The following is a 24758-nucleotide window of genomic DNA, read 5'->3' on the forward strand; positions in this document are numbered from 1 at the left end:
CAGCCGGCAACTCAAGGCCTTTTGTTTACTCTAATACGAAACAACAAAGCCCAACCATTAATTAAGCAATGGGGAACCAAGTAACCATTCACTGATAACCTTTTACATTACAGTACTGTAATTCATAATTTTTACTACATACTATAGTAAACAAACGGCCTTGAGTTGTCAGCTGTTTCCAGCAGTGTTTGAAGAATCTTGAACGAGACTACATATTTGGGCATCCTTTTACCAAAATAAACCAGTCTCATCAATATTAAGAACTTGCTCAGCACAGTAACTTCCTTCTTCAATTACTTAAGCAGCAGGAAATTCACTAACTGTCCTCGTATTAATTCTCATAATCATCAAGACTTCATAATCTGTTACTATTAAGAAAATTATCAAAATTAAAAAATTGCGATCACGTCCTTATCAGCGTGTCTAGGACTACCTATGCTGAGATTTTGAGCAAAGTAATTTTTTTTGCCCATCTCAGTATAGGCTGTACTCGACATGCTGAAAAAGGATCTGCGATTGAAATACTTATTGAAATTTTTATAATTACTTCTGATTATTAATGTCCTCATATCAATTAGCATAATTAATTATTAAAACTTCATAATCATTATTATTAAGGCAATTAAATATCAAAATTTCAACCACAGATCCTCCTTAATTAGTGTCACTGATGACCTACAGTATATTGAGAACAATTAATTTTATCGGTCAAAAAATTAAATTTGACAAAAAAATATGATAATTATTTTTTAAATGCTTTTGCACATTCTGCATGAAGATTGCATGTAGCAGAGTAAAAAGGGAAAAGAAAATTATATATACAGTGGTCCCTTGATTAACAAACACAATTCGTTCCAGAAGGTCGTTCGTTAACCGAAACCATTGTTTCAATGAGAATTTGGGTAATTGGTTCCAGCTCACTGAAAATTACATACAAACTAAAAATAAATGCAGTGAAGTACACTTACTTTGAGGTGTGCATGTAGAAGGCTCCTGGTTGATGATGATGATGGGAATTACAAGTGGGGGTGGAGGAGAAGGGAGAAGAGAAGGAAGTGGGGTGGAAAAGAAATCACCCCATGCTTCATGCTGCCATTTCACCCATAAAATTTTAAGTTCACTAGGTGTAATTCAAAATGATTTTCTTTAAATCAACACTGCACTGCACTATATATTGTCAATATGTAAAATAAATTTCAGAATGACCAATAAATGTACTGTAAAAATGTAAAAATAGTTTATGTTCAAGAGAGTCTCAAGCAAGATGCTTCCTCCACTGAGCAGAGACACACACTGACGCCATTCTGGGTGAGTCAAGTGGCTGATTGGCGTGCTAAAAACTAGTTCCCTGTACTTCAATTATGTTAAATAATTGTTAAAGTGACTAAAAATTTTAATAGAAGACTTGGAAAATTATTGAATAGTACAACCTTCTTGATATTTACTCAAATGGTAACGAATTTTTGCCCTAAAACTGATAAACGTATTGGCGGACTAATACTGCAGCTGGTAAGCAGGCAAAAACATGTTGGGAAAAATTTGTAAGGATTTCGTTATCCGAATTTTTTTCGTTAACCGAATTGAATATTCTTATGGAAGGTAATTCATTAACCAAAATTTCGTTAACCGAGGGATCGCTGTATCTACTCAGGAATACGAGGTGAAAAATAACAATAACGCAACTCACAGCTTGGCCCAGTAGGTGGAAGATATCACCAACACACCACCACTGCCTAACATGAAGTTACTACAGTACCTAACACATGAAGTTACTAAAGTACCTAACACATGAAGTTACTACAGTACCTAACACATGAAGTTACTACAGTACCTAACACATGAAGTTACTACAGTACCTAACACATGAAGTTACCACAGTACCTGACACATTAAGTTACTACTGTACCTGACACATGAAGTTACTACAGTACCTGACAGATGAAGTTACTACAGTATCTGACACATTAAGTTACTACAGTACCTAACACATGAAGTTACTACAGTACCTGACACATGAAAAACCATTATGAAAATACTGTATAACTTTGGTACATTACCTCATGGGATGACAGCCTGGGCCCATTTAGGCTTACTCCATGCCAGCTGACTCCCGGCACATGATTTGAATTTCAGCTTTTGTATCTAAAAGTGGTGTCAATTTATGAAATTCGTTTAAGTGAATTTTCATATCTAAAATGTTCATATCATGGAGGATAACTGTATTTTAAGTACATTTATTAATTAATCAACACTAATTACTCCAATCTGAAAATTTTGAACCAAGATCCTCAATTAGCATGTAAAAAGTGTACCAGGCAGTACTGTACTGTACTTGACCATCCTACCCTCCTACACCATTGGTCCCCAACCTTTCGTAGGCTCTGGGCCACATTTATCATTGTAAATATGGTGAAGGGCGGCAAAACTTTTTTTTTACATTCAAGAAAAAATCTCATATACTCTACAGTTATTTGCAGTTTTACACGTCTAAATGTTACTAGTTACCGTACATATTTTTTACATTTATTCTTGGACATAACTTTTTTTTTTTTTTACCCCAGTGAGAAGGTTGGGTCTGGTCTGGGGTAAACACACACGTCCTGTACATGACCGATGTTTCAAGTTATTACACATTTTCATTAATTTCACTCTTACAAAGAATCTCAAACAATTCAAAATTTTCTAATATACCCTTGCGGACTCCATAATATGGTTCTGCGGCCTGAACTACAGGTTGGGGACCACTGCTCTACATCAACACATTATATAAACTGTACCATACAATATATATCTTTTTTCCTATTGTTCACTATAATGTGCAGGCCAGGGAAAGTGAATGGAGTGCCGAAATAGATTACTTGAAACTATTCTGACCGACAAATACAATTTGAATTAACTTTAGAGACAACGAAGTTGACCCCTTCCAAAGAGTTAATGAAGCGTTTTTTTTTTTATTTATATCTGCATTAGTTTAGGATAATAATAATTTCTAGTGTATGTAATTGTATTTTTATTTTCATCATCCTTTTGGGAACAGTCTGAAAGAGTCTATGCAATGATTCATTATATAACACAGTACAAATAATTTGTGTTCTGATGGAAACGATGCTATACTGAGGCCACGTACTAAGGAATCACCATCGCTGTTGTTGCCTGGAAGCCTTAGCCAAGGTCTGCATCATAACCAAGGACTTATATTTTTATTTAATTTCACAGTCTAAACTCGTTAATCCCAATGACATTCAACTTTCATATCATGTGGGTAAATTCTGACATTTGACTGTCTATGTGTAACAATTTGTTGGTTATAATACAATTGACCAGTGATCAGTATGGGAGTAACGTAGTTTGGCTGTATCTCCATGTGCAAGATGCCTCAGCCTCCTCACACTTTCCAAGAATGAGCATTTACTGGGACGACCATCATTAGGAACAAATAAAGTATCACCGGAATGGAGTTTCACTGGTTTGGGAGTATATATATATAAATAAATATATATATGTATATATATATACCTGTTGGTTGCAGGTACTGCTTTGCTGCGCCTCACTACACATCAAAGGAGGGGCAGGAACTATTGAAAGTGTTCTACTAAAAAAATTCAAACACTTGGTAAAAAAAAAATGTAAATAAATAAAATAAAAACAAAAATTAAAAAAGCAAATCAAAATAGAATGAGTGAGGAGGCCATAGTTTTCTGGTACAAAAATAACCTGATATATGTACTCTATAATGAAGTTAGATGTTGAGGTGGTGTTGGCGGTGTTAATGAACACTTTGTTACTCCAACACCACCCTGTATCTAGCGTACTCCAATTTTTACTAAAAGACTAATTTATTTGACTTGTATAGCTATGAAAAAAATATCAAATACAGTGATGTCCTCACCAGCAAAGTCAGTAACAATCATACAGGGGATATCAGCCTAAGACCTTTAATCATGCTTGCATGCACATGGGATACGTTAATAAAACACCCGCGGCTACAAATGCTGCTCCATTCACCATTAACCTTTCATTATTGCCATCACTATATAGGGTCCTCTTCATACCAACACTCACACAAATGACAAATAAAGTTAATAAATTACAAAAACTGTTGTGTTTACTGAGGTCGCAAGTCAAGACATCACCTACGAGGTAGGGTAAGGTATACAATTAAAATTATCTGCTGCAATTTGTCCCCTGCTTTCTATGGAAAACTGATCTGTTAAATCTAAGGTTATTCAACAGTTTTGTGGAAGTCAAATTAGGCTCATCATGTAGGTCAGCAACTGAGACATAAGCCTGATGATATAATCCCCTCCCTCCCCCAAAATGGTAAACTGAACATTATATAGGGACAGGAAGTGCCAACGGACAAACTTAATAAGGTTCATTCCACTTGCCTTGACATCTGGAGACTCAACTTCCACGAGTTTGGTGACTAGCACGTTGTCCTGCCCCACCCGTCTTTCATTACCCTAGTCACTATTGACGAGCTTGTCTACATGAGCAATTAAAATCCAAGTCAGTTGTTGTTCTTGATGAAATTTTTCTTATTCCTTATCGAGAGTAGTGATTGTTGGTACCATTCAGCAAAACTTGTTGATGAAAACCACAACACTGACAACCTGAGCTATGCGGTTAAATATTATACAATAGTTTCAGTCTGACACTAGTTTATCACAAGATCACAGATTTGTAGCCTTATACTCTTATTCCAATTAGATGATAATCCTGTTAAAAAAAGGCCTAATTGCCTAAATTAATGCATTGCAAAGCTTGTCACCGTTGATCTTGTCACAAACATGTAAGCGCCGTACACACAACATCAGATCTCTTAAAATATTCACCTTTGGTGTTTGAATCTCATCTTTCAGGACTGGGCCTCACTCATGCAGGTCTACTCATTGAACTCTTACAGGAGCTTTAAAATTGTCAGTTTTCCCAAGTACTGGATATAAAAAAAATATTTAACTCTGCAACAACTGAACTATCTTACTTGTGCTCACTCAACACTACAATGATATAGAAAGACAATAGTGACTTTTTAGACCACTTTTGTCTACTGTAGCACATTGAAGTGCTTGCATATGAGGTCCATAGATTCTCACACCATAGGTTGGCTTACATACATAAGCTACTATACCACACAAAAGTAACAATAGCTTATTTTTTCCCAGTGTGCTCATTTCATATGTCGATGGACAGAATGGCCAAGTTGTGTTGGGTATTACAGGATTTTTATTTTTGAAATATCAGCCTTTTATACCTAAATAACGGGGTGAACAATGGGAACGTGGTGGCTTTTAACTGCATTACAAAACATATATGATCACTAAATAATCATAACATGCCACATTTTACCTTATGCCCATGACAATCTGGACTCGGCATATTATGCCCTGGAGCCAAATATGCCCTGATAATAAAATAATACAGGATTTTATGAATCTACAGCAACTATATTGCATCTTGTAAGTGGCTTGGTAATGAAAAGGGCGGTAGGACCAGTGATCAAGTGTTGGACCCAAGGGCCAGGTGGAGGTCCAAAAGATCAGGTTACAAATAAGTGATCATATACTGTATCAGACCAAATGGCAAAGTGAAGGTCCATGAATCAGGTATCAAGCAAAACTGTCACATGAAAAGCCAAGTGACTAAATGGGTGGACCTAAACATCTTTTCAACCATTGTCCACAAGAAAATAAAGTGACCACATGAGGATCAGGTGGTCATGTGGAGGACCACATTAGCAAATGGAGACCCAAATGATGACAGGGAGGACCATCTGACAAAATAGCAGACCACATATCCAACACTGGGCCAAATAATTTATTGTTGATTAAATAACCATACAGAAATCAAGTCAATAAAGGGTGGACCAAATAACCAATGGAGGTGGACCAGGTGGAGGACAGACTAGGCTACCTGAAATAGGCCTACCTACTGAGCACTTGACTGTAGCACCTCCGAATAGATTTGTACATTGTGATAATCAAATTGACGTTGGCAGAAAGTACCTCATGTGAGAGATACCCCAGGTAAAGGAGTATTGTTCCAGGTTTGTCTTTCATCTATGTTTAGTTGCCGGGTCTGCTGGTTCAGAGGCTGATTCCGTCTTGAGATAAGTTGCAGAGGATTCTGCTTCTTAACTCAACTTTTGCAACTTGCTCAGTCAATTTTCATTATATCAGTGGATTTCAATATGTTCCATTTCCAGTGTATTATGAATGGGGAGAAATGAATCATGTTGAAATAGTACGCATAATTCCAAAAAAAGGCGAGCATTGCACACTTGTTGTGGGCTTCTCCCTTACCAAGATGGCGCTGGAAACTATCACCTTGTTGTGCTTTAGCCATACCGTAATCAACCAGTAGTATGCAAATAACAGGCTTAACTTTAGCTCACTTCTACCTAAGCCAATAACTTCCACTACCTTGTACATGTTAAGTAGTGTCACTACAATATTTACAAATAGAAATGAGCACAAGACATTTCTCAATACATTAAATTATTGTACAAAATGTATTCCAACCCTGTGTACATGTTAACTTGTACGATACCTTAAAACTACAATAAAGGAAGGGGCATTGTAGGATAAGGGATCCAACCCCAACTGGCTGGAGTAATTCACAAATATTCTGATTCTTAAGAAGGTTTACACCCTATGATGTAATAGGATATGAGCCTTATTGACAATCTCAAATTCTGTTACATTACCCTAATTAAGGCATGGGAGGCTGCCCTAGCTGATAACAAACTACTGCTTGTCAGAATGACCAGTGGCATACTTTTACAGAAGAGAACGCAGAGACGGCTATGGGCAGCCTGCAGTGCCTACCAGTTTGTAATGGGATCATAATAAAAGATGATATACAAGATACATCCTACTGACAAAATAATGACTGGTTATCATGAAGTAGCTGTGTTAATGCGCTCTTGGCTGAGGACGAGGGAGTGGCAGAGGAGCGGTTTCATCTATTACTTGAGCTATCATACACATGCAGCACGGGGAGATGCAATGCTAAATGTTCACTCATCATACAAAAGAACGAGGTAGCATGATATTAGGAAAATAAAAATTCATGGATACACAAAGAGTATGGAAACAATAACATAATTCATATCTATCATTTACAAAGGAATTCTATGAGGGGCTGCATACAAAAATACAAAGAGCAGAGACAGATATAACAGAATTGTTTTATTCATAGTAGCTGGGGGGAAGGGGGGGATGTACTGTACGTGCGCTGTCTGGAGGTAGTGACAGGAACTGCTTTGAGACTATGGCATGTAGGGTTTGTTGTGTACAATGATTGGTGGTGGTGGGAAGGGGATGAGGGTTGGGTTTTAGGAGAGGGTGGAGGACGAAGGGGAGGGTGGTAGAGGGTAGGGTGGGGTAAGGGGCCGAGTGGGCAGACACTATGGAGTGTAGTGTTTGTACATTGAGCTCCCTGAGAAACAAACCCAAAGAGCCTGCCCACCAGACCTCTCAACAATGGAGAGTAAACAGCAGGTCCCTGCCCCGCCTGACCTGCGCCCTCTATGAGGTAGAAAACATGTGCATGAAGCAGGGCTCTTCCTCTGCACAGTCCATCCAGCTGCACCCTGGTCCACTCAATCACTATTATAATTCTATACTGAACAATCATAAAAACTCATACATAAAAATTTCTGGCAAAAGGTCATATGTACATCAGACGTTTTGATAAGGTGAGGTATATATACATTTATAATAAAACTTCTGAATCATACTTTTTAGCATAGTTGTGTACTGTGAGCGGTTGTGGGCCATCGTTTCCTGGGTGGCTGGAAGTAGAGTGCAAAGTATCCCTCACCTGAGCCGCTAATGTTGGCACCCTTTCTGCTAACAAAACTAACTTAGCAGCGAGATAAACATAAGTTCATAATAATAAAGACAATATTCATCAGTGGGCAACAAATACGTATATTGGGTATCTCCGCACGCTGTCATTAACTGGAGCTCCACACAGTAACTGAGGTAAAAGCCTGAGCTATGTTTCTTACTTGGGAGGAAGGGGGTTCGCATCACTCTGCACAGCCAATCTTCTGCTCATCAAAGCCGCTCATTAACCACACCCAGTCCTAGTCCTTAGCTTTGATACAAAGCCATGATGGTCTTAAGTATAGCTGAGAGCAGTGGTCTGACTGCACAGAGTGTTGCATGGTTGACTTATTACAATCTGTACAACTGCAGATTGAGAAAAGCACTGAGATTGTTTCAGTAGTCCTACTAGGGATCAAGTTAACCAGTGTATATAGTTAGTAAATGGAATATGATTTGTACTAAATATTAAAATAAGTCTTATGTATGAAACTCCCATCTCAGACAGTCAGCTACATCACGCACGCAGGAGAGCGACCAGGCTGAACCCCCACCCTGACTCAGCAGGAATGCTCCAGCCTTCACCAATGGCGCCACACAGATACCGGGACCGACCCTAGTAAACATACACCTTTTGCCCTGAATGTTTGAACAATTTCATAATAAGGCGAATTAGTTTAGAAGGCTGTCTAAAATGTATCAGACCATTCTGTGGGTCACAGAATTAACAAGTTATACCTTGTTTGCAAAAAAAAATAAAGAAAATATAGAAATAAATAACAAAAAATAAATAATAAAAATAAATCGATGAAAAAGTCTAAAACAGCCGAATTTTTTAAGTGGTCGGATTATCCACATTTTCTGTTTACATAATGGCAGATAACCAGGGCTTATGCAAATGGCCATGAGTGGACTAGTGGCAACACACTGGGGGCAGAAGGTTAGCCCGGGCTCTTCACTGAGAGGCGGATGACACATGTACTACTCAAAATTGCTGCCAGTCAGTCAAAAACTTAATTGGTAGTCAGCATTAGCAATGACTTAACATAAAACAAGGACAGATGAAGCTCCTCATTATCTCGTTCATCCCTAGTGCTCAAACACTAAGCTGCAGCAACAGCCACATCACATATAGGAGTAGACACCATCTGCTCGTGCCTATTACCAACTTTCTGCTATACATCTTTAATTACTAATTGGCGGCAATTTCGATAAGTACCACAGCACCACTAATCAGAAGTCTGTATGGAATGCAATGTGAATTGTGGGTGAAGGATCGAAATGATTCATTTGATAACCCCTCATATAACTTGGATGGCAGTCTAAACCTTGCCACACAGATGTCCATAAACAATATATGTACTTGAGTTAAGTGGAAACATGATGTAATACTACAACTGATACTCATGATATACGCTTATGCCACTCTCTCACCTTATTCACTATCGCCACATATATATAGAGAAATTCATTACAGAAGAAAATGTTTTCTCATATATAGTGAGTACAGTATAAACATGCTGTAAGTAATAAACATAATTACATATTCAAAGAACATCAATTTGCTGGTATTACCATCGAGGCATCACTTAAGTTTATAGCTACAATGTGGGCCTTGTTGGATGATATTAGAATGTTAACACGTAATACATTTCAATTAATGCAAAATGTTTGAATGTTCAGTTTTTTGTTAGAAACTGGAATTAGCTACCACATGTTCGTTAAATTATATCACAGTAATTTATTAACCAAGTACAGCACTCTGAGAATTATTGTATACTTTGATCAACCGGGTACATGTGAGTATGACATAAGCTACTCATGGTTTTCAGAGTTATCCTTGTAGATCAATATGTGAGAGATCCTTCACCCACCATGAGAGGCTAATAACCTGTAGAGTTGTTCAGGTAGCTACTACAATGATGTAAGCGCTGCATGTGATCTTGTAGTACAGAAAGTACTTTCTGTACTCTGTAGATGCTCTTGGTATGAATCTCCCTGATTTCAGACTGTAATTATTCAACAGTAAAAAAACACAGAAATGTTATATAATGTGACTGCTGCCTAATATTGATTTATACATAAAGTATTAATAACCCATTACTCTTGTACTACTGTATGTTATATAAAACAGCAGACAAATTAAACATGTTAAAATCAAAGTTGTATTACAGTCTTATCAAAAGAGGTGAGAAGAGATTACCATCCCTGATACAAATATGGCGAAACACTGAGGTTGTGAAGACGTGAGAGGGATCTTTGGGGCTGTGGTGGTGGTGGGGGTTGGTTGGAGGGGCAGGCATGCCGTTATTTGCCAGGATAATCCCTGATACCTTGTTGTCAGAGAAATGAGGGAGCACCCTGGACACGACTCTCAAGTCACAATTTACAGATAAAAATGACAGGAAAAATGATCATTTTGTACTCCTTTCAATCAGCCTCGGTGAGTAAACTGTACCGTGACTTTTCTGTCACGGAACACCGAGCCAAAACTGTGTGATTGAGAGCCATATCCACAATGCTTACAATGTAAACACCAAACAACAACTAGCTGTTAGTGGCTACAGTGGGGTGCCTGACCCAGCCCCGCTCATTTGATGGTCTCAAGTACCCACACTGACAACATTTGTACACTTGGGTCAAGGCACACGCATCAAGTCCACTGTGGGCTGGATGAGCACAGTTGCCACATACCACCGCAGCAGCTGGGCCAGGCCTTGTATACGTATGAATACCCGCATCAGACCAGAGGAGAGTCTCGGTGATAGGGGCCTGCGAGGGAAGGTAGCTGGGACTAAAACCCAGACACCAATGCAGCTACTGCACCGTTGTCAATGGAGGTCGCGGGGACGATGCTCTTGTTGCACCAGTGCTGTGATGGTGGTGGTTGTGCTGGTGTGGATTGTTTACACGGTGATGCCCTGCATCTCCCACCATCGTTCTGTCCTGCTCCATTCCCCCTTCACTGTCAGTGACACTCAGAGTCGTGAGGCTGGTTAGGTTGGTGAGGCCTTCGTGAGAGGCTCCACTGTGGTTGTGTTGGTGTACTGGTGACAGGGGTGGTGTGCCAGCAGGGTCGTGGCCACACTCATCTCTCCCTCCAACTGGCTCCCCTAATTCTTGGTGATGGTTTTGATGGGCTTGTGGAACAACGTTCCTGTTCATGGAACCATTACTGCTGCTAGCACCAATTACTAGCCGTTCATTTTCTTCCTCTGATCCACCCTGAAAACAAAATTATTATGAAATTAATAACAAATTCATCATTAAATGCAACAACGAGTTTATTTTAAAATAAGTCTCTAAATTTTTCACTTACTTTCTTGTAGTGTAGTATCAGTGTTGGGACTAGCAGCTGCTGGATATGTGAATCTTCTAGTTTTCTGAACAAGGTCACACCCTCCCCCTCTCCCTCCCCTTTGGTATTATGAAGCAATTATAAAGTGAAGTTGTCTTAATAATATTTTACAAAGTTTATTTTGTGGTGTATGATTCTGAAGCAGAATATTCTCACAAGAATCACACATTTAATGGTCATTATTGACAAATATCAAATCACTTGTTACAATAATGTAAGATTACACACAAAATAATGTGAACATGGGCAGCAGCGTCAGTTGCTCATTTTCATTTTCTGTTTATATGTTTACACTTTTTTCTGCTATTTTTTCAAGATGATTAATATATTTCAGTAATAAACTGTACGATATGTTAAATTTTGTAAGAAAAGTACTGTAGTTAAGAGCTGCCTACCACTGTGCTAAACCTCTACCACTAAACACATCACACTGATGGGCTGTGTTATGTCACTTAAGGGAGGCGGCCTCAGCCACATGAATTGCCAATTGGGTGAGTACAGAGCCTTTTTTCTTTGATTCATTTTGGTCTTTGTAAGATTTAGTTAATATCAAACAAAACTTTAGTCTTGGTGTATGTGGTGCTTCATACCTGAGCTTCTGCCCGAAGACCTGGCTGCAGCTGATCTCGGCTCCTGATATATCCATTGCACCATGGATTATTCAACCCATTCACCCGACTGTCTGGGTAGCCTCCCTGAAGAACAAATTCAGTGTTCAGTGTCATGGCAGTTCTTCACTTTGAAGAGTATGTGTTCCTGGACAGTCGGCCTACATATAGTGCAGATCAAAACTGCTATGTGTGTGTTAAATCCTCTCAACACAACAGTTTATGTATAAATTAGACAATGTAATTCTTGTGTTACTATAGTGGTTCTAAGAAGATTCCTCTATAAACAGTTTTGTAACTATCTACATAACATTGTGTGTCAAAGTCAGGAGTACCATGCTGTAGCTTCCATGCTCCTGCAGCCAAGGACAATTATAAGAATAAATCCTTAACACATTTGAGGCATTCTCACACATTTTCCTTCACTAGGAGGTAGAAATAATCAACTACATCAATATCAGGGGAGGTGGTAGGTGACTAGGTATACACAAACAGCTCCCCTCCTTTTCTTAAGGGAGAAATTGATCCTGTAATTTTATTTCACAATGAAAAAAAAAAAAAAAAAAAAAATATATATATATATATATATATATATATATATATATATATATATATATATATATATATATATATATATATATATATATATATATATATATATATATATATATATATATATATATATATATATTTTTTTTTTAAATAATATTAGCCCACCCGGGCACAGGTCACTGACCCACATCAGGACCCGGGGGCAAAAATGTAATTAATAATAATAATAATAACAATAATAATAAGTTCATAGTAAATAAAATTTATAAAAAAAATAAATAATAATAATAACAATTACAATAATAACAACACTGATAATAATAATAAAGAACCATAATGAAATAAAACAATTTAAAAAAGATCAATAGTAGGAAACGATATATGTACAGTATGTTGTGTTCTCAAAGTAAGAGAAACAAATGATTCTGTTCAGCAATAGAATTAATTCAACTGGCTCCAAACTATCCACTGCATCACATTTTGACCATAATAGAAAAGACTAAATAAGAAGCTCATCCTTCCACTATATATAGGTAGCTTTGACAAATCACTTATAGAAGAAATGTTTCCAAAGAATAAGTGAGTTGCCCTTCAAGAAAAGAAGATCACTGGTTTGAGTTCACCACCCTGACACACCACACCTCTGATCTTCCCTCAGCAGAAAACAAGACCTCTGGTACATGTTTCCCACCCTTTTAGCTCCTGTTCATTTACCATGAGATGAAGATGGAATGTGCACAATTCCTATTTTCTCAGTTATGATTGTAAATGGAGGATTGATCAAATAATCACACAATGGACAAACTACACAATAATATGAGCTACCCGGTGGAGGCCATTGATCTAGAAAGCTAATGTGGAACAGCAAAAGTGCAATTTTGTTCTGGTATGCTGTTCCATTTAGAAAGATGTTATCCTATGTTTATTCTGACATATAGTAGCACTAAAAGGTGGGAAAAAAATTCAATTGATTCGCATTATATTTTTCGGTTTTCAGTTGTTTAACTTACATGCTCATTTGTTTTATAAATATTTGTAATAATTTTAATACAAGTATGTCTAGTAATCATACTGCTAATATACTGTATGTACAATATATGTGTGCTATAACATGTGCTAAGATAATACTGTACTTAGTTCTGTGTGATTCAGAAATTATTTCCTTAAAAAAAATAAAAAAATAAAAAAAACCCTGTTTGAGATTCCAAAATTCTTGTTCCATCATGAAACACTAAAACAGCACAAAATAACTGACACTGCACAGATTGCAGGATTGTACAGTAGCTAAAACACCTATCTGTGCAGGTGGAGGTCGATATGCTCTAAAATTTTATGTGTGACTCGTGACAGCCCTCAAAGGCCAATTTTTATTGTCCATGGTCTCATATTGTTTCCCACAAAGTATGCACAGATAGTTGTTTTAGCTACTTTACATAACAGTCAAATCTTTAACTTATTATCCTCATTAACTATGGTAAAGCGGGATTCACAAAATCTCCTAAATGGCCATATTAGAGCATCAGCCCCCAGTCCTCCTCTTATATCTCCTTCAACTTATATTACTGCATTTTACTAAGGCCTTACCTAACTTATTACAAAATGTTGCACTGTATACTTTACTGCATTTCAATTACAATATGCCTTAGGAACCCCTGCTGCTATTTTCAGTAAGAAATCACCAAACTTTGTGTTTTAAGTTAAACAAGGTAAAAAAAGGTCATGATATGAACTGTTCACATCTCGGCCCTCAACAGCTTCTCTGTAGCTGGCAAGCTTTCAAAGGAGGGAGTGGATATACTGTATTGCACTTCCAGTTGTGTGCCATTCTTTCCTCACAAATCATGCCCAAATTTTTCATCAGACAAAAGACAATTTTTCTATGAAGAAAGGATGCAAATATTTCCAATTATATGGTTAAATTATTTGGCTGTAAATCTGAATTAAATTTTTTTCTTCCAAATCTTAGTTTCAAAGATGTAGTGCATGAACTTTAGGTGCTTGTTTTCATGTACTTTTTAAACTTCATAGGAAACGTCTTAAGTGGGCAACAACTATTTTCCTTTACTGCCACCCCAGGGAGCCATAGGGCCCCTTATATTTAAAATATTATCATCTCTGAATAATGTACACCAGACACAATGACATTCTCTAAAAAAGCATGTACTGTACTGATAAGGGAGAACAATATGCTTACCTTAGTATCAAGTGGCGGGGACTTAAAATCTGGAGGTATTTGTGTCAACATTGGAATATATACTTCCATTTCTTGACCTTCGATGTCAGACTGTCCATCTGGCTGTCCAATGCTCATCCCCTGTGTGTTCCTCTTGCCATTAATGTGACCATTTCCATTACAGGTCAACACCCCCCGTGGCTGGGATGACATGTTGCGGAACTTAACCAGACACATGGCCACCACAATTATCAGTAACAGGAATACAAAAGCCACAGAACCACAGATAATATCTGCAATAACAAATATTCTTTGTATTGATAAATAATTACAAACTACACTTAACCAAGAATATATATGAACACTGATTTAAATATAACATTATCAAAACTGTAACTGTTCCTGAAACCTTGCTCTCTGGGGTCATACTTACATAACAACTGGTAATGTATCTACTATTTGAGGCAGTAAACTCATCTAACTGAATACAATACCCCACTATCAGGGGAGACAATGGTTGATGAATTGAAGTTACACACTCATGTTTACAGACAGACTTACTTAAAAACACAAGATTGTAATAAGTCTATCTCATGCTCAACCCAAGACTGAGGATAACAATTTTGATTAAAAATTTTAATCTCTCTACTAACACCTACATAACCTTTAAGTATATCCAAATGTTTATGAGGTATTATCATTCTTATTTAAATGCAGTAATGTAGAGGTAAAGTATCTACATAACATCTTTAACATTAAAAAAAAAATAGTTGTTTCTCAGTTCATTACTTACAAAGATTTTGTGTGGGCAGACTGGAGTTCGGAGGGAGGATGGCTCGAATTGATGCAGAAATTGGTTCTGTCGTTGCTCCACAACCAAGTGTTGTACACCCACGGATCCGAAACCAATATTCAGTATTGGAAACCAATCCGCCCACCTATGCACAGGATAAAATAATTCTAATATAACTACCGGGTAAATGTAATTTGGAAAAAAAAAAAAAAAAAAAACAGTAAGTACCCTTATTCTGACTTCATTCTAATTTATTAGGAAGAATAAATACATACAGCTGAATGTGCACTTTAATAGTTCTTTTCTTCTGTACTTCACCAAGATAGTAATTTGCATCTTGAACTGCTATTTTAAAATTATGCACTAACTATCTCCAGCTACAACTGACATCATATGAAATAATACAAAAGCAGCTTCCCTTGCATGTAATCTCTCACCACATCTGTTACCATCTGTAACAGAAAATGCTGCCACTACAAAACACATAGAGCATTACTGTACACATTTGATATCACCACCTGAAACTATATTGACCACATTATCATACATCCTCAGCAACTGGTCTTGTCAACCCATACAAGAAAAATATTTATTTTGACCAGCTCTTCAGTGATAATCATCTTTTAAATAAGCAAGTTTAACTACTGTATATCAGAAACAGCCACCACAAACCAAAAGATTAATATATGTTTGATAGACTTACAGTATCTGTGGCAGCCTTTCCATCCACCTCCTGTACTTTCCACTTGGACAAGGGTTCAGTTTTGTCCTGGGAAAACAAAATCTCATACTTGAGAATATTCCCTTCCTTGTCTTCGGGTGTGTCCCACATCAGGCGAATCGTGGAAGCATCTGTAGGTACATAGGCAAACTCCTCGGGGGCCATCGGCACTGAAAGTAATGAGTAATCCATATCAAGTACGTGATTACAATTAGCTTTAAATAGTCAAGATTCACAAATTAATTGGTAAGACACACCACTGTAACAATGATCTTATGTATTTCCAAACCGCATCATCATTTCCCCTCTCATAAGCTCTTCTAACATGACACATGATGGGAATAAAAAAAACTCTGTCACCTCCAGTTCTTTTGTTGTTGTTCATTCTTTCCAGCTGTGATACCGTATTCTCTACAGCTACTTCCCATCCGCAAGCCTCCAAGATATCCATTACTAAATTCCCAAATACTGTACAGTACTATTTCCGTTAGCCGGAATCCCTCTTTGGGAACGATTTTCCGAGAGGCACATTTTCTGCCAAATTTTGAGAAAATTTTTCCAGCACCTGGATAATTACGGAAAATTCCAAGTATGGGGGAGTTTTCTTTCCTGGTTTGATATGAAAATCAGGTGCATTTTCCAGAAATTCAGAGAAAATTTTAATGTTATCCGGAAAATTCCAGGGATGAGGGATTTTTTTGGCTCTGAAAGATGATGTGATGCGCAATTTCTGGAACTTCTGAGAAAATTTTTTAGTTACCCGGAAAATTCCGGGGATGAGGGATTTTTTCCAGCTTTGAGAAAGTTGTCTCATTATCCGGAAACCTCTCATTCCCAGAAGTGCTCTGCACTAATTGTTCCGACTAACGGAAATATCACTGTACTGTACAATAGAAATTAACAAGACAACTTTTTTCCTTCAACGAAGTTTCAAAATGACTACACTGCCAAGTATTCCAGAATTTTCCTACATAAGCGCTTTGACAAAGCTGGATTTGCCTGACAGTAACAAGGTGGATATGCTGTAGGATTGGTGGATTTTTCATTGGCAGACTTTTTAAAAATGTCACAACTTCTTTGACATCATATACTTTCTACTCTTCTGTCACTTGATATTGGTGTTGAGAACAGATATGTTCTTCAGAAGTTGCTCATAATACAGTATAGTCCTGTTTTGTCCACACCAGGAACACAGTCTAATGTTCCACCACCTTCAGCAATAATGTTCTTCGGTTCCCTGGTACTATATCCGTCTCAACACAGGAAGCTTCTTCGCATATCTTAATGTTGGGCAAATTATGCCACCTTTTAAACCTTTGAACCAAACATTCACTAGTAAGATTGTGATATCTAATGGTATATAAATGTAATATTTTCTTACAAAGTTGTGGTTACATTAAGCTTTGAGTCTAAGTCAGCACCACACTGGAAATAAGTATTACAGGTACTAATACTTTGTGTGTTATCCTCAGTAAATGTTGATATTTGTATGCTTGTGCTGTCTGAATCTATACTAAAAACTTCAAATCAAACCACTCAGGTTACCACTAGTATAATTCAATTTTTTACACACAAGCACTAAATTAGTTGTGGCAACACAAAGGATACAGCCTTGGCTTCCTTTCCTAAGGGTTGTTAATTTGTGCTTAACCCCCTACACCCCGAAAGTCATTCCGGAACGATCATCTAGGCCCTCTGGGGCGCCCTGGTTGATGTTCCGGAACGCTCGTCTTTTCGCGGCATTCTTTGAATGCCCAGCGCGGGTTATCAGGTTCCAAATTGACTATTTGCGTGTCATGCCACACTCAGGGAAGCTTTTGGAATGGCATAAAGTTATAGCTAGCTAAAGTATGGTCACGGCGTCCTGGTACTTTACGCAAAACACCATCCCTTCTTGTTTGGGACCAATTTCGTGCGCACACATCTGAGAATACAAAAAGAAGGGTAAAGAACTTAAACACAGAAATAGCTGTAATACCTGGTGGACTGACTTCCTAATTACAACCCCTTGAAGTTTTAATAAACAAGCCTTTTAAGGCACACAAGAGAGAGGAGTGGAATAACTGGATGCAGGCCCCACAACATGAACTGACACAAACAGGCCGTATGAAGAGGCCTACGTTTTCCCAGGTAGCCCAATGGGTGAAAAACTCGTGGAATGCTGTGAAAAACGAGACGATTATAAAATCATTCAAAAGTTGTGGTATTAGCAATGCCCTAGATGGCACCGAAGATGATTTTCTACATAACGATAGTGACACATCTGATTCTGAAAGCAATGACGACCCCGAGGAATGTGAGGAAGATGATGATAGCCAGGAACAGAATGACAGCAATCATGACTTTTTAGGATTTGAAAATGTATAATGCTCTTTAAGGGTAATGAGGTTAAAAGTTAATGAGGTTATGGTGTCTTCATATTTTGGTAAAGTTACGATACTACTTACTGACATGTTTTGGTATGAATGTTTTCTTTTTTACAAATAAAGTGGCAATAAAAAAAATTTAACATTAAAATTCCCCTCAATTATATTTTTCCAACACATTTTATCTAAATTTAGGGTGCGTCCTATACGCTGGTGAGTCTTATAATGCCGCAAAATACGGTACCTACTTTTGTTTATGTATTTCATTTTCATTGTTTGTCCATTTTATCATGTTGTATCAAAGCAATATGGCTAAAAGTAGTGTACAAAGCAATATCTCCGTTAGCCGAAACAATTGGTGCAGAGCACTTCCGGGAATGAGAGATTTCCGGGTAACGAGACGACTCTCTCAAAGCCGGAAAAAAGTCCCTCATCCCCGGAATTTTCCGTATAACGTATAACGGAAAAATGTTCTCGGAAGTTCCAGAAATTTCCCATTACATCATCTCTCGAACCCGGAAAAATATCCCTCATCCCATGATTTTTCTGGGTATTGGGAAAATTTTCTCGGAACTTTCTAGAAAATGTGCCTGCTCGGAAAATCGTTCCCAAAGCCGTGTGTGTGTGTGACGCCCAGCATTTTTTATGAAAAATAATGCAAATAAAATAAATCATAAATTAATTATTAATAGGAAATAAGCATTATGAATAGTAAATATATGCATTACTCGCCATCCCGGACACAAAGAAAAGCAGAAAATGGCCGTGAAGTGCGTACGTGATCACGAGCCCTCGCCGTCAAAACAACGCTGTCCCCTTATCTCCCTCTCTCCACGCTGCCATTTTCCCACCACTGCAACCCCAGGGAAGTTTCTAGAGGGTCAATATATAGTTTTTCCTACTTTTTTATTGTTTTATCATTTAAAAAGGTTAAAAATTATTTTTGGAAAAGCTTTGATTTTTCTCGATTTACCCCGCGTGGGGGGTACGGCCAGCAGCACCCTAACCCGGGGCAGTGCCAACCACACTGCCTCCTTGTGTATCAAAAGCTTGGTATTCAAAGTGCTGTATCTGCCATGCTCCAAAACAAGCTGTCAGGCCGAGGGGGCCAATTCATACTAAATAATACAATATTAATGTTAATACATACAATATAGTAACTTATACTTCAATAATAAGGACAATAGAGCACATAATACACCTGCTGTTAATTATGACCACTGACAATTGGCTGTGAAGTTGCCTTTGATAAAAAGAATTTGAATTTGTTTGTATCATGTAATAGATACACTTCCAGGTGAAGTGTCATAAAACACCTGAACTGACACAAGAGTTACACCCTGAAAGAGGGAAGCCAAGACATCAAGTAACACTGATCCATACCACATAACAGGCGTGTAAAGAGTTGCTGTTTATGTGCCAGAGGTATGTTTATCGGAAATCCTATATTGTACAGTAATTCGTGCAAAAAAATAATAAAAAACACACAAACACACACACACCCATGAACACCCACACACACACACCCATGAACAATCACACACACACACACCCATGAACACCCACACAGTACTGTACTTACAGTTCCCCATAGTCACAGCCTGCACTGGTGGACTAAAAGGGCCATACACCTTTGCTGACTCGTGAGCTCGTACACTGAACTCGTATGTGGTGAATGGCTTCAGGCCGGTAACAACAGTCTCAAGTGCCTCACTGAAAATTTAAATTCCGTTAAAAACCCAGTTTTGAGTGAAAAATCAAAATGGCAAAACATATGTAAAATCATCCAAAGACTTTTTTTTTTTTAATGGGAATTAGCCCACCCGAGCACAGGCCAAATGACCCACAATGGAGCCCGGGGGGAAACAAAGAAATTGAAAATAGAGAAGAAAAAGGTTATACAGGTTGTACCTCTCTAGTCCGGCAACCTCGGGACCTGACCGGTGCCGGACCATGGAAATTCACCCTTTTCCTGGATAGATAGTGACTTGTGCTTATGCTTGGAAGCACTAGCACCACTTTCTCTGCATCATGGTCTCTTTGAAGACATATTGAAGGGTTAAATGTCGTATAGTAGCTTCTCAAATTTCGCGAGTTTTTAATTCTTAACGTATTTTATTGGAACACACAAAAAAATAACTAAATAAAAATTTTGACGGCGGAAACTTGAATTTCGACGGGTTTGAACAGCCCGCCAACATGCAGACGATGTGCATAATCATGTAAACAGCGTCATTTCTCTTATGTACAAAAGATTCATTATTGTTTATTACTGAATGTCTTTTTTATTGAATTATTGTTTATGTGTGCAAAATGAGCAATACAATTCATTAATAATACGTAGAATATTAAAACACACGAGGAAATGACACAGCATTGTTTTCGTTGATTACAAAACCAGTGACTGACTGGTTCTACATATAAAACTGAAGGAAATAAGACCTTGGCTGTAGCTGTAGTAAAATTAATATGGTTGTTTTAAGTAATGTTATTTAATGTTAATAAATGGAACAATAGAAGTAGCTAACGATAATGGTAAAGAAAAAAGAGAGATCGCGTATGTAAGTGCGCATGCGCACACGTAAAAACATATCGTCATTACTTTACATAAGAATATGAAAGCAACACTTATTTACTGTTCATATATATTTTAATTAATGTTTCTGAATTTGATTTTATTGAATTAATGTTTGTGGGTGCAAAATTAACAATACAATTTATTAATAATATGTGGAATATTAGAGGAGACGAGACGGCTGCCGGCATTGATAGAAGTAGCTAAACATTAATGGTAAAAAAAAAAGTGAGACTGCGCGTATGTAAGTGCACACATGTGAAAACATATCGTCATTACTCTACATAAGAATATGAAAGCAACACTTATTTACTGCTCATATATATTGAAGGGTTAAATGTTGTACTCTGTATAGACAAGCAGAGAGAGAGAGAGAGAGCAGCCGAACTGCCGGATGTAAACAAACCTTAATTTCCCGCGGCTTTTTTTTTTTTTTAAGGGGATTAGCCCACCCGGGCATAGGTCACTGACCCACATTGGGGCCTGAGGGGCAAAAATCTACCTATTGGACAAACTAAAATCGTTCCGGACCATGGGAGTTTCCGGACCACAGAATGCCGGACTAGAGAGGTACAACCTGTACTGTACTGTGTTAATCTACACATTTTGCTGAGAACCTTTGAAGGATATTGTTATATAAACTTTTAACTACAAACAGATAGACTAGATAAAATACTGGAGAGGGGAAGAATAGGGGGATAATGTACAGGTAGTGCATAGTTCTGACCATCATCAAATAGTACAGTAAAAGATAATAAAAAAATTTATCACTGAGATTAGTTTTGCAATTAATGTTAATCCACTGCATCAGTTACCTACCTGCACACAAATTTTGCCTCGGCTGAATTTGGTGAATGAGTAATTTCTCGGTACTTGAGAGTGTAGTACGCTGCCCCTTCCTGTCCCTCCATCAGCCTCCATGATAAGTGGATGCTGGTCTGTGATCGAGGGTCAGCTTCCAACTGTAATGAACAGGTTTAATTATAATCAGAGGAAAAATTTCAAAGGCGAAGTGTCAAATATAATTCTCAAAACATTTCCCTTGCTTTATTTTCATTACTCCTTTCAGCACATGCAAGCTCCTTGAGACATGTTTATTAAATCATTATATTTAATTTAAAACTGTCTACTTCCCACCTGAAGCACCTTATATATTCTGCTATTTTTACCTAACATTCAATTTCCTATTAATTTAATTTTTTTTTCACATCAACTATTTAAAAGGAATATGTACAGTTGCTCATAAAACTATCTTTACAAAAATTGATAGAGAATACGACACAACGGATGAAGGATTTTGACAACCCTACCGAGACAACAGGAGTTGCAGTGAGCATTCTGAAATTCATGCCCCCCCCCTCCCCCCAAATTAAAGATGGTTTATAGAGCGACTGCACACATAATACTGTTGGCATGAAAGCATCCCCACTCTTGGTCTGGGGGTACATTGCACTAATTGATTATAGTAAATACAGTACAGTACATTATAGTACATATCCACCAGAGAATGAGAAGAGCAAGGAGAGGTTGTGGGAAGATTTGAATTACTGTAACAAAACTCAAATGTGGGGAAGTAGAATTGGTCAGAGTTAAATGTAGGAATTGATGCTAAGGAAGTGGAGAGAACTGGGAGAGAAGTATGAACAGATATGGAGAGACTGAGAGAACTTTGTGTGGGGAGAGCGAGCAGCTTTTGGGAATACAGTACATGATGAAATAAACTAACAAGCACAGAAGGTGGGACAATGGAGAAGGTAGAGGACTGTTAATGGAACTAAAAATGAAAACAAAAAGAGCTTATAACTTAACTTAGTTCTAAATATAAATAAATAAACATAAATAATAAGTAACTTATACAAGAACATCCATTTGTATTCAGAAATGCTTATGATGAAACAAAACTAAATATGTTCTCAATATCCTGAAACTGTACAACCCAAGTTCACTATTACTGTACCAGGTAAATATTCCAAGTGGTGTTGAGGGGGAGTGTAGTGTTGGGGCTGGGAGGGGCTGTGTTCACCACCACCTCTGTCGGTCCACCATCACCATCTGCACTGTATGCTTTGACTTGCACTGTATACATGTCAGCATCTGTTAAGAAACATTACCATTATTTTATGTTTGTAATTCACAGAACAAGACAGACAGACAGACAGACAGACAGACAGACAGACAGACACACACACACACACACACACACACACACACACACACACACACACATACAGACAGACACAAATAATACAGATGATAGAGCAACACAAACACCACACGCAAGCCTCTTTGTGGATTTCAAAATCTGTTATCTTACAAAATAAATTTAATTATGGCTGTTTATAAGGTAATTTACTGGTAGAAAATTGAATTAAATATAACCTGTATAAACTTAAATCTGTTAATCATACATAAAATAAGAATATTGAAAATGTCATAATATTTACCTAAACCACTAAAGGTATGGGAGGTCTGAGTAGGAAGTAAAGTAATTGAACTCTGCCATTGTTTGTCCTGACGCTTGTACTTGAGTGTAAACCCTTCCACCTCTGCAGTGTTCTCAGGCGGAAGTTTCCAGGCAACCTGAAAATGGCAAATCCAATGACCTTCAGCAACATGCATGATCCATTAGATAAGTCTGCCACAGAAAACCCAGTCTTTATAGTACAAAAGAGAGAGAGAGAGAGAGATTAACAAACAAACAAAATCAATTTGCCAGTCTGCATAATTTACCTTTATTGCTAGCTTCTTTGAGTCATCTTTGGAAGTGTTATTTATCACCTTCAGAGTCACAACAGGTGATAGGGGGATGTTCTTCTGGTTACGGTTACCCGTCTTGAGGGGTATCCAAGGCAGGTCATTTCTGGTGGGGTATCCCTTTTTTGTTCCCGCCAAAACTTGTACTTCATATCTCGTACTCGGAAGGAGTTCAGTGATCTCATGTTCGTGTACATCGGGAGATACCTGAATGGAATAACGAGTTGAAAGGACTTATAAAAAAACACACTGTACAATACTTTTCAAATTACTCACTGTCTATGGTTTTCAAGGTCACTTTTTGATGTTTATGTGTTGTTATGGATGTCCTTTAATAGTCAGACAAATTAAATTTAAATTCTGTGAGAAAAGGTATTTTTGGCCGAAAATCATATAAGGGGCAAGACTTATCATTTCGGCCACAATCTTGATCTCACCGATTTTGTTCAAAATATCAATACTTGTACTATTATTATTTTCTTGTGTCAATGAACTGATATACTTGTAACAAGCAGCTAGAATAACAGTAAATTCCTCTCATCATAAAGCTGAACAGCCTTCTCTTCAAACTTCAAGAATCATAACTCCAACGTAACAAAGGAGACGGATACAAGCAAATTATTTCTACACACACAATGTGACTTCTTCCCAAGCTTTCTGTGTCTGGGGAAGGGAGACATGGTGTATACCTCATTAACATTGTAGTAGTGATGCTCCAGTTTTCTCCAATAGATCTTGTAACCAATGATCGTTCCTCGGGCTTGTTCTGGAGGCAGTTTGCTCCAAGTGATTCGAACTACTGTTGGTGATATAGGAGTCAGCCGCACACTTGGGGCCCTCATAGGAACTGCAAAGGAAAAAATATGGTCCTGTACATTCAAGATATATATATATTTATATTATTTTAACATTGTACAGTCTGTTCCTGAATAAAACAAGATGGGCAATAACTTAAAACAAACAAACGCACGCACATATATTTTTTCCTTCTTTCACAGTCACCTGATATTTCTCACTGTCCTTTTG

The 24758-nt window shown here is 37.6% G+C and overlaps 1 protein-coding gene across 2 annotated transcripts in view; it reads right to left on the reverse strand.

The window, feature by feature from the left end:
- Nucleotides 1-2993: 2993 nt before the first annotated feature.
- LOC121866685 (protogenin B-like) overlaps nucleotides 2994-24758 on the reverse strand; it is a 47376-nt gene continuing 25611 nt past the window's right edge. The window contains exons 9-19 of one of the 2 annotated variants that reach the window (XM_042366396.1): nucleotides 24422-24579; nucleotides 23709-23939; nucleotides 23423-23558; nucleotides 22936-23072; nucleotides 21798-21940; nucleotides 19986-20116; nucleotides 16020-16207; nucleotides 15317-15461; nucleotides 14545-14816; nucleotides 11781-11885; nucleotides 2994-11057 (exon numbers count right to left, since the gene is read on the reverse strand). In XM_042366396.1, the coding sequence (XP_042222330.1) occupies nucleotides 10650-11057; nucleotides 11781-11885; nucleotides 14545-14816; nucleotides 15317-15461; nucleotides 16020-16207; nucleotides 19986-20116; nucleotides 21798-21940; nucleotides 22936-23072; nucleotides 23423-23558; nucleotides 23709-23939; nucleotides 24422-24579 (2054 nt within the window). In that variant the 3' untranslated portion in view covers nucleotides 2994-10649. The remainder of the gene's footprint in view (nucleotides 11058-11780; nucleotides 11886-14544; nucleotides 14817-15316; nucleotides 15462-16019; nucleotides 16208-19985; nucleotides 20117-21797; nucleotides 21941-22935; nucleotides 23073-23422; nucleotides 23559-23708; nucleotides 23940-24421; nucleotides 24580-24758) is intronic. The other variant, XM_042366397.1, reaches the window with a different exon arrangement.

Source organism: Homarus americanus, unplaced genomic scaffold (assembly GCF_018991925.1).
Source record: "Homarus americanus isolate GMGI-L3 unplaced genomic scaffold, GMGI_Hamer_2.0 scaffold14144, whole genome shotgun sequence".
NCBI classification, from domain to species: Eukaryota; Metazoa; Arthropoda; class Malacostraca; order Decapoda; family Nephropidae; genus Homarus; species Homarus americanus.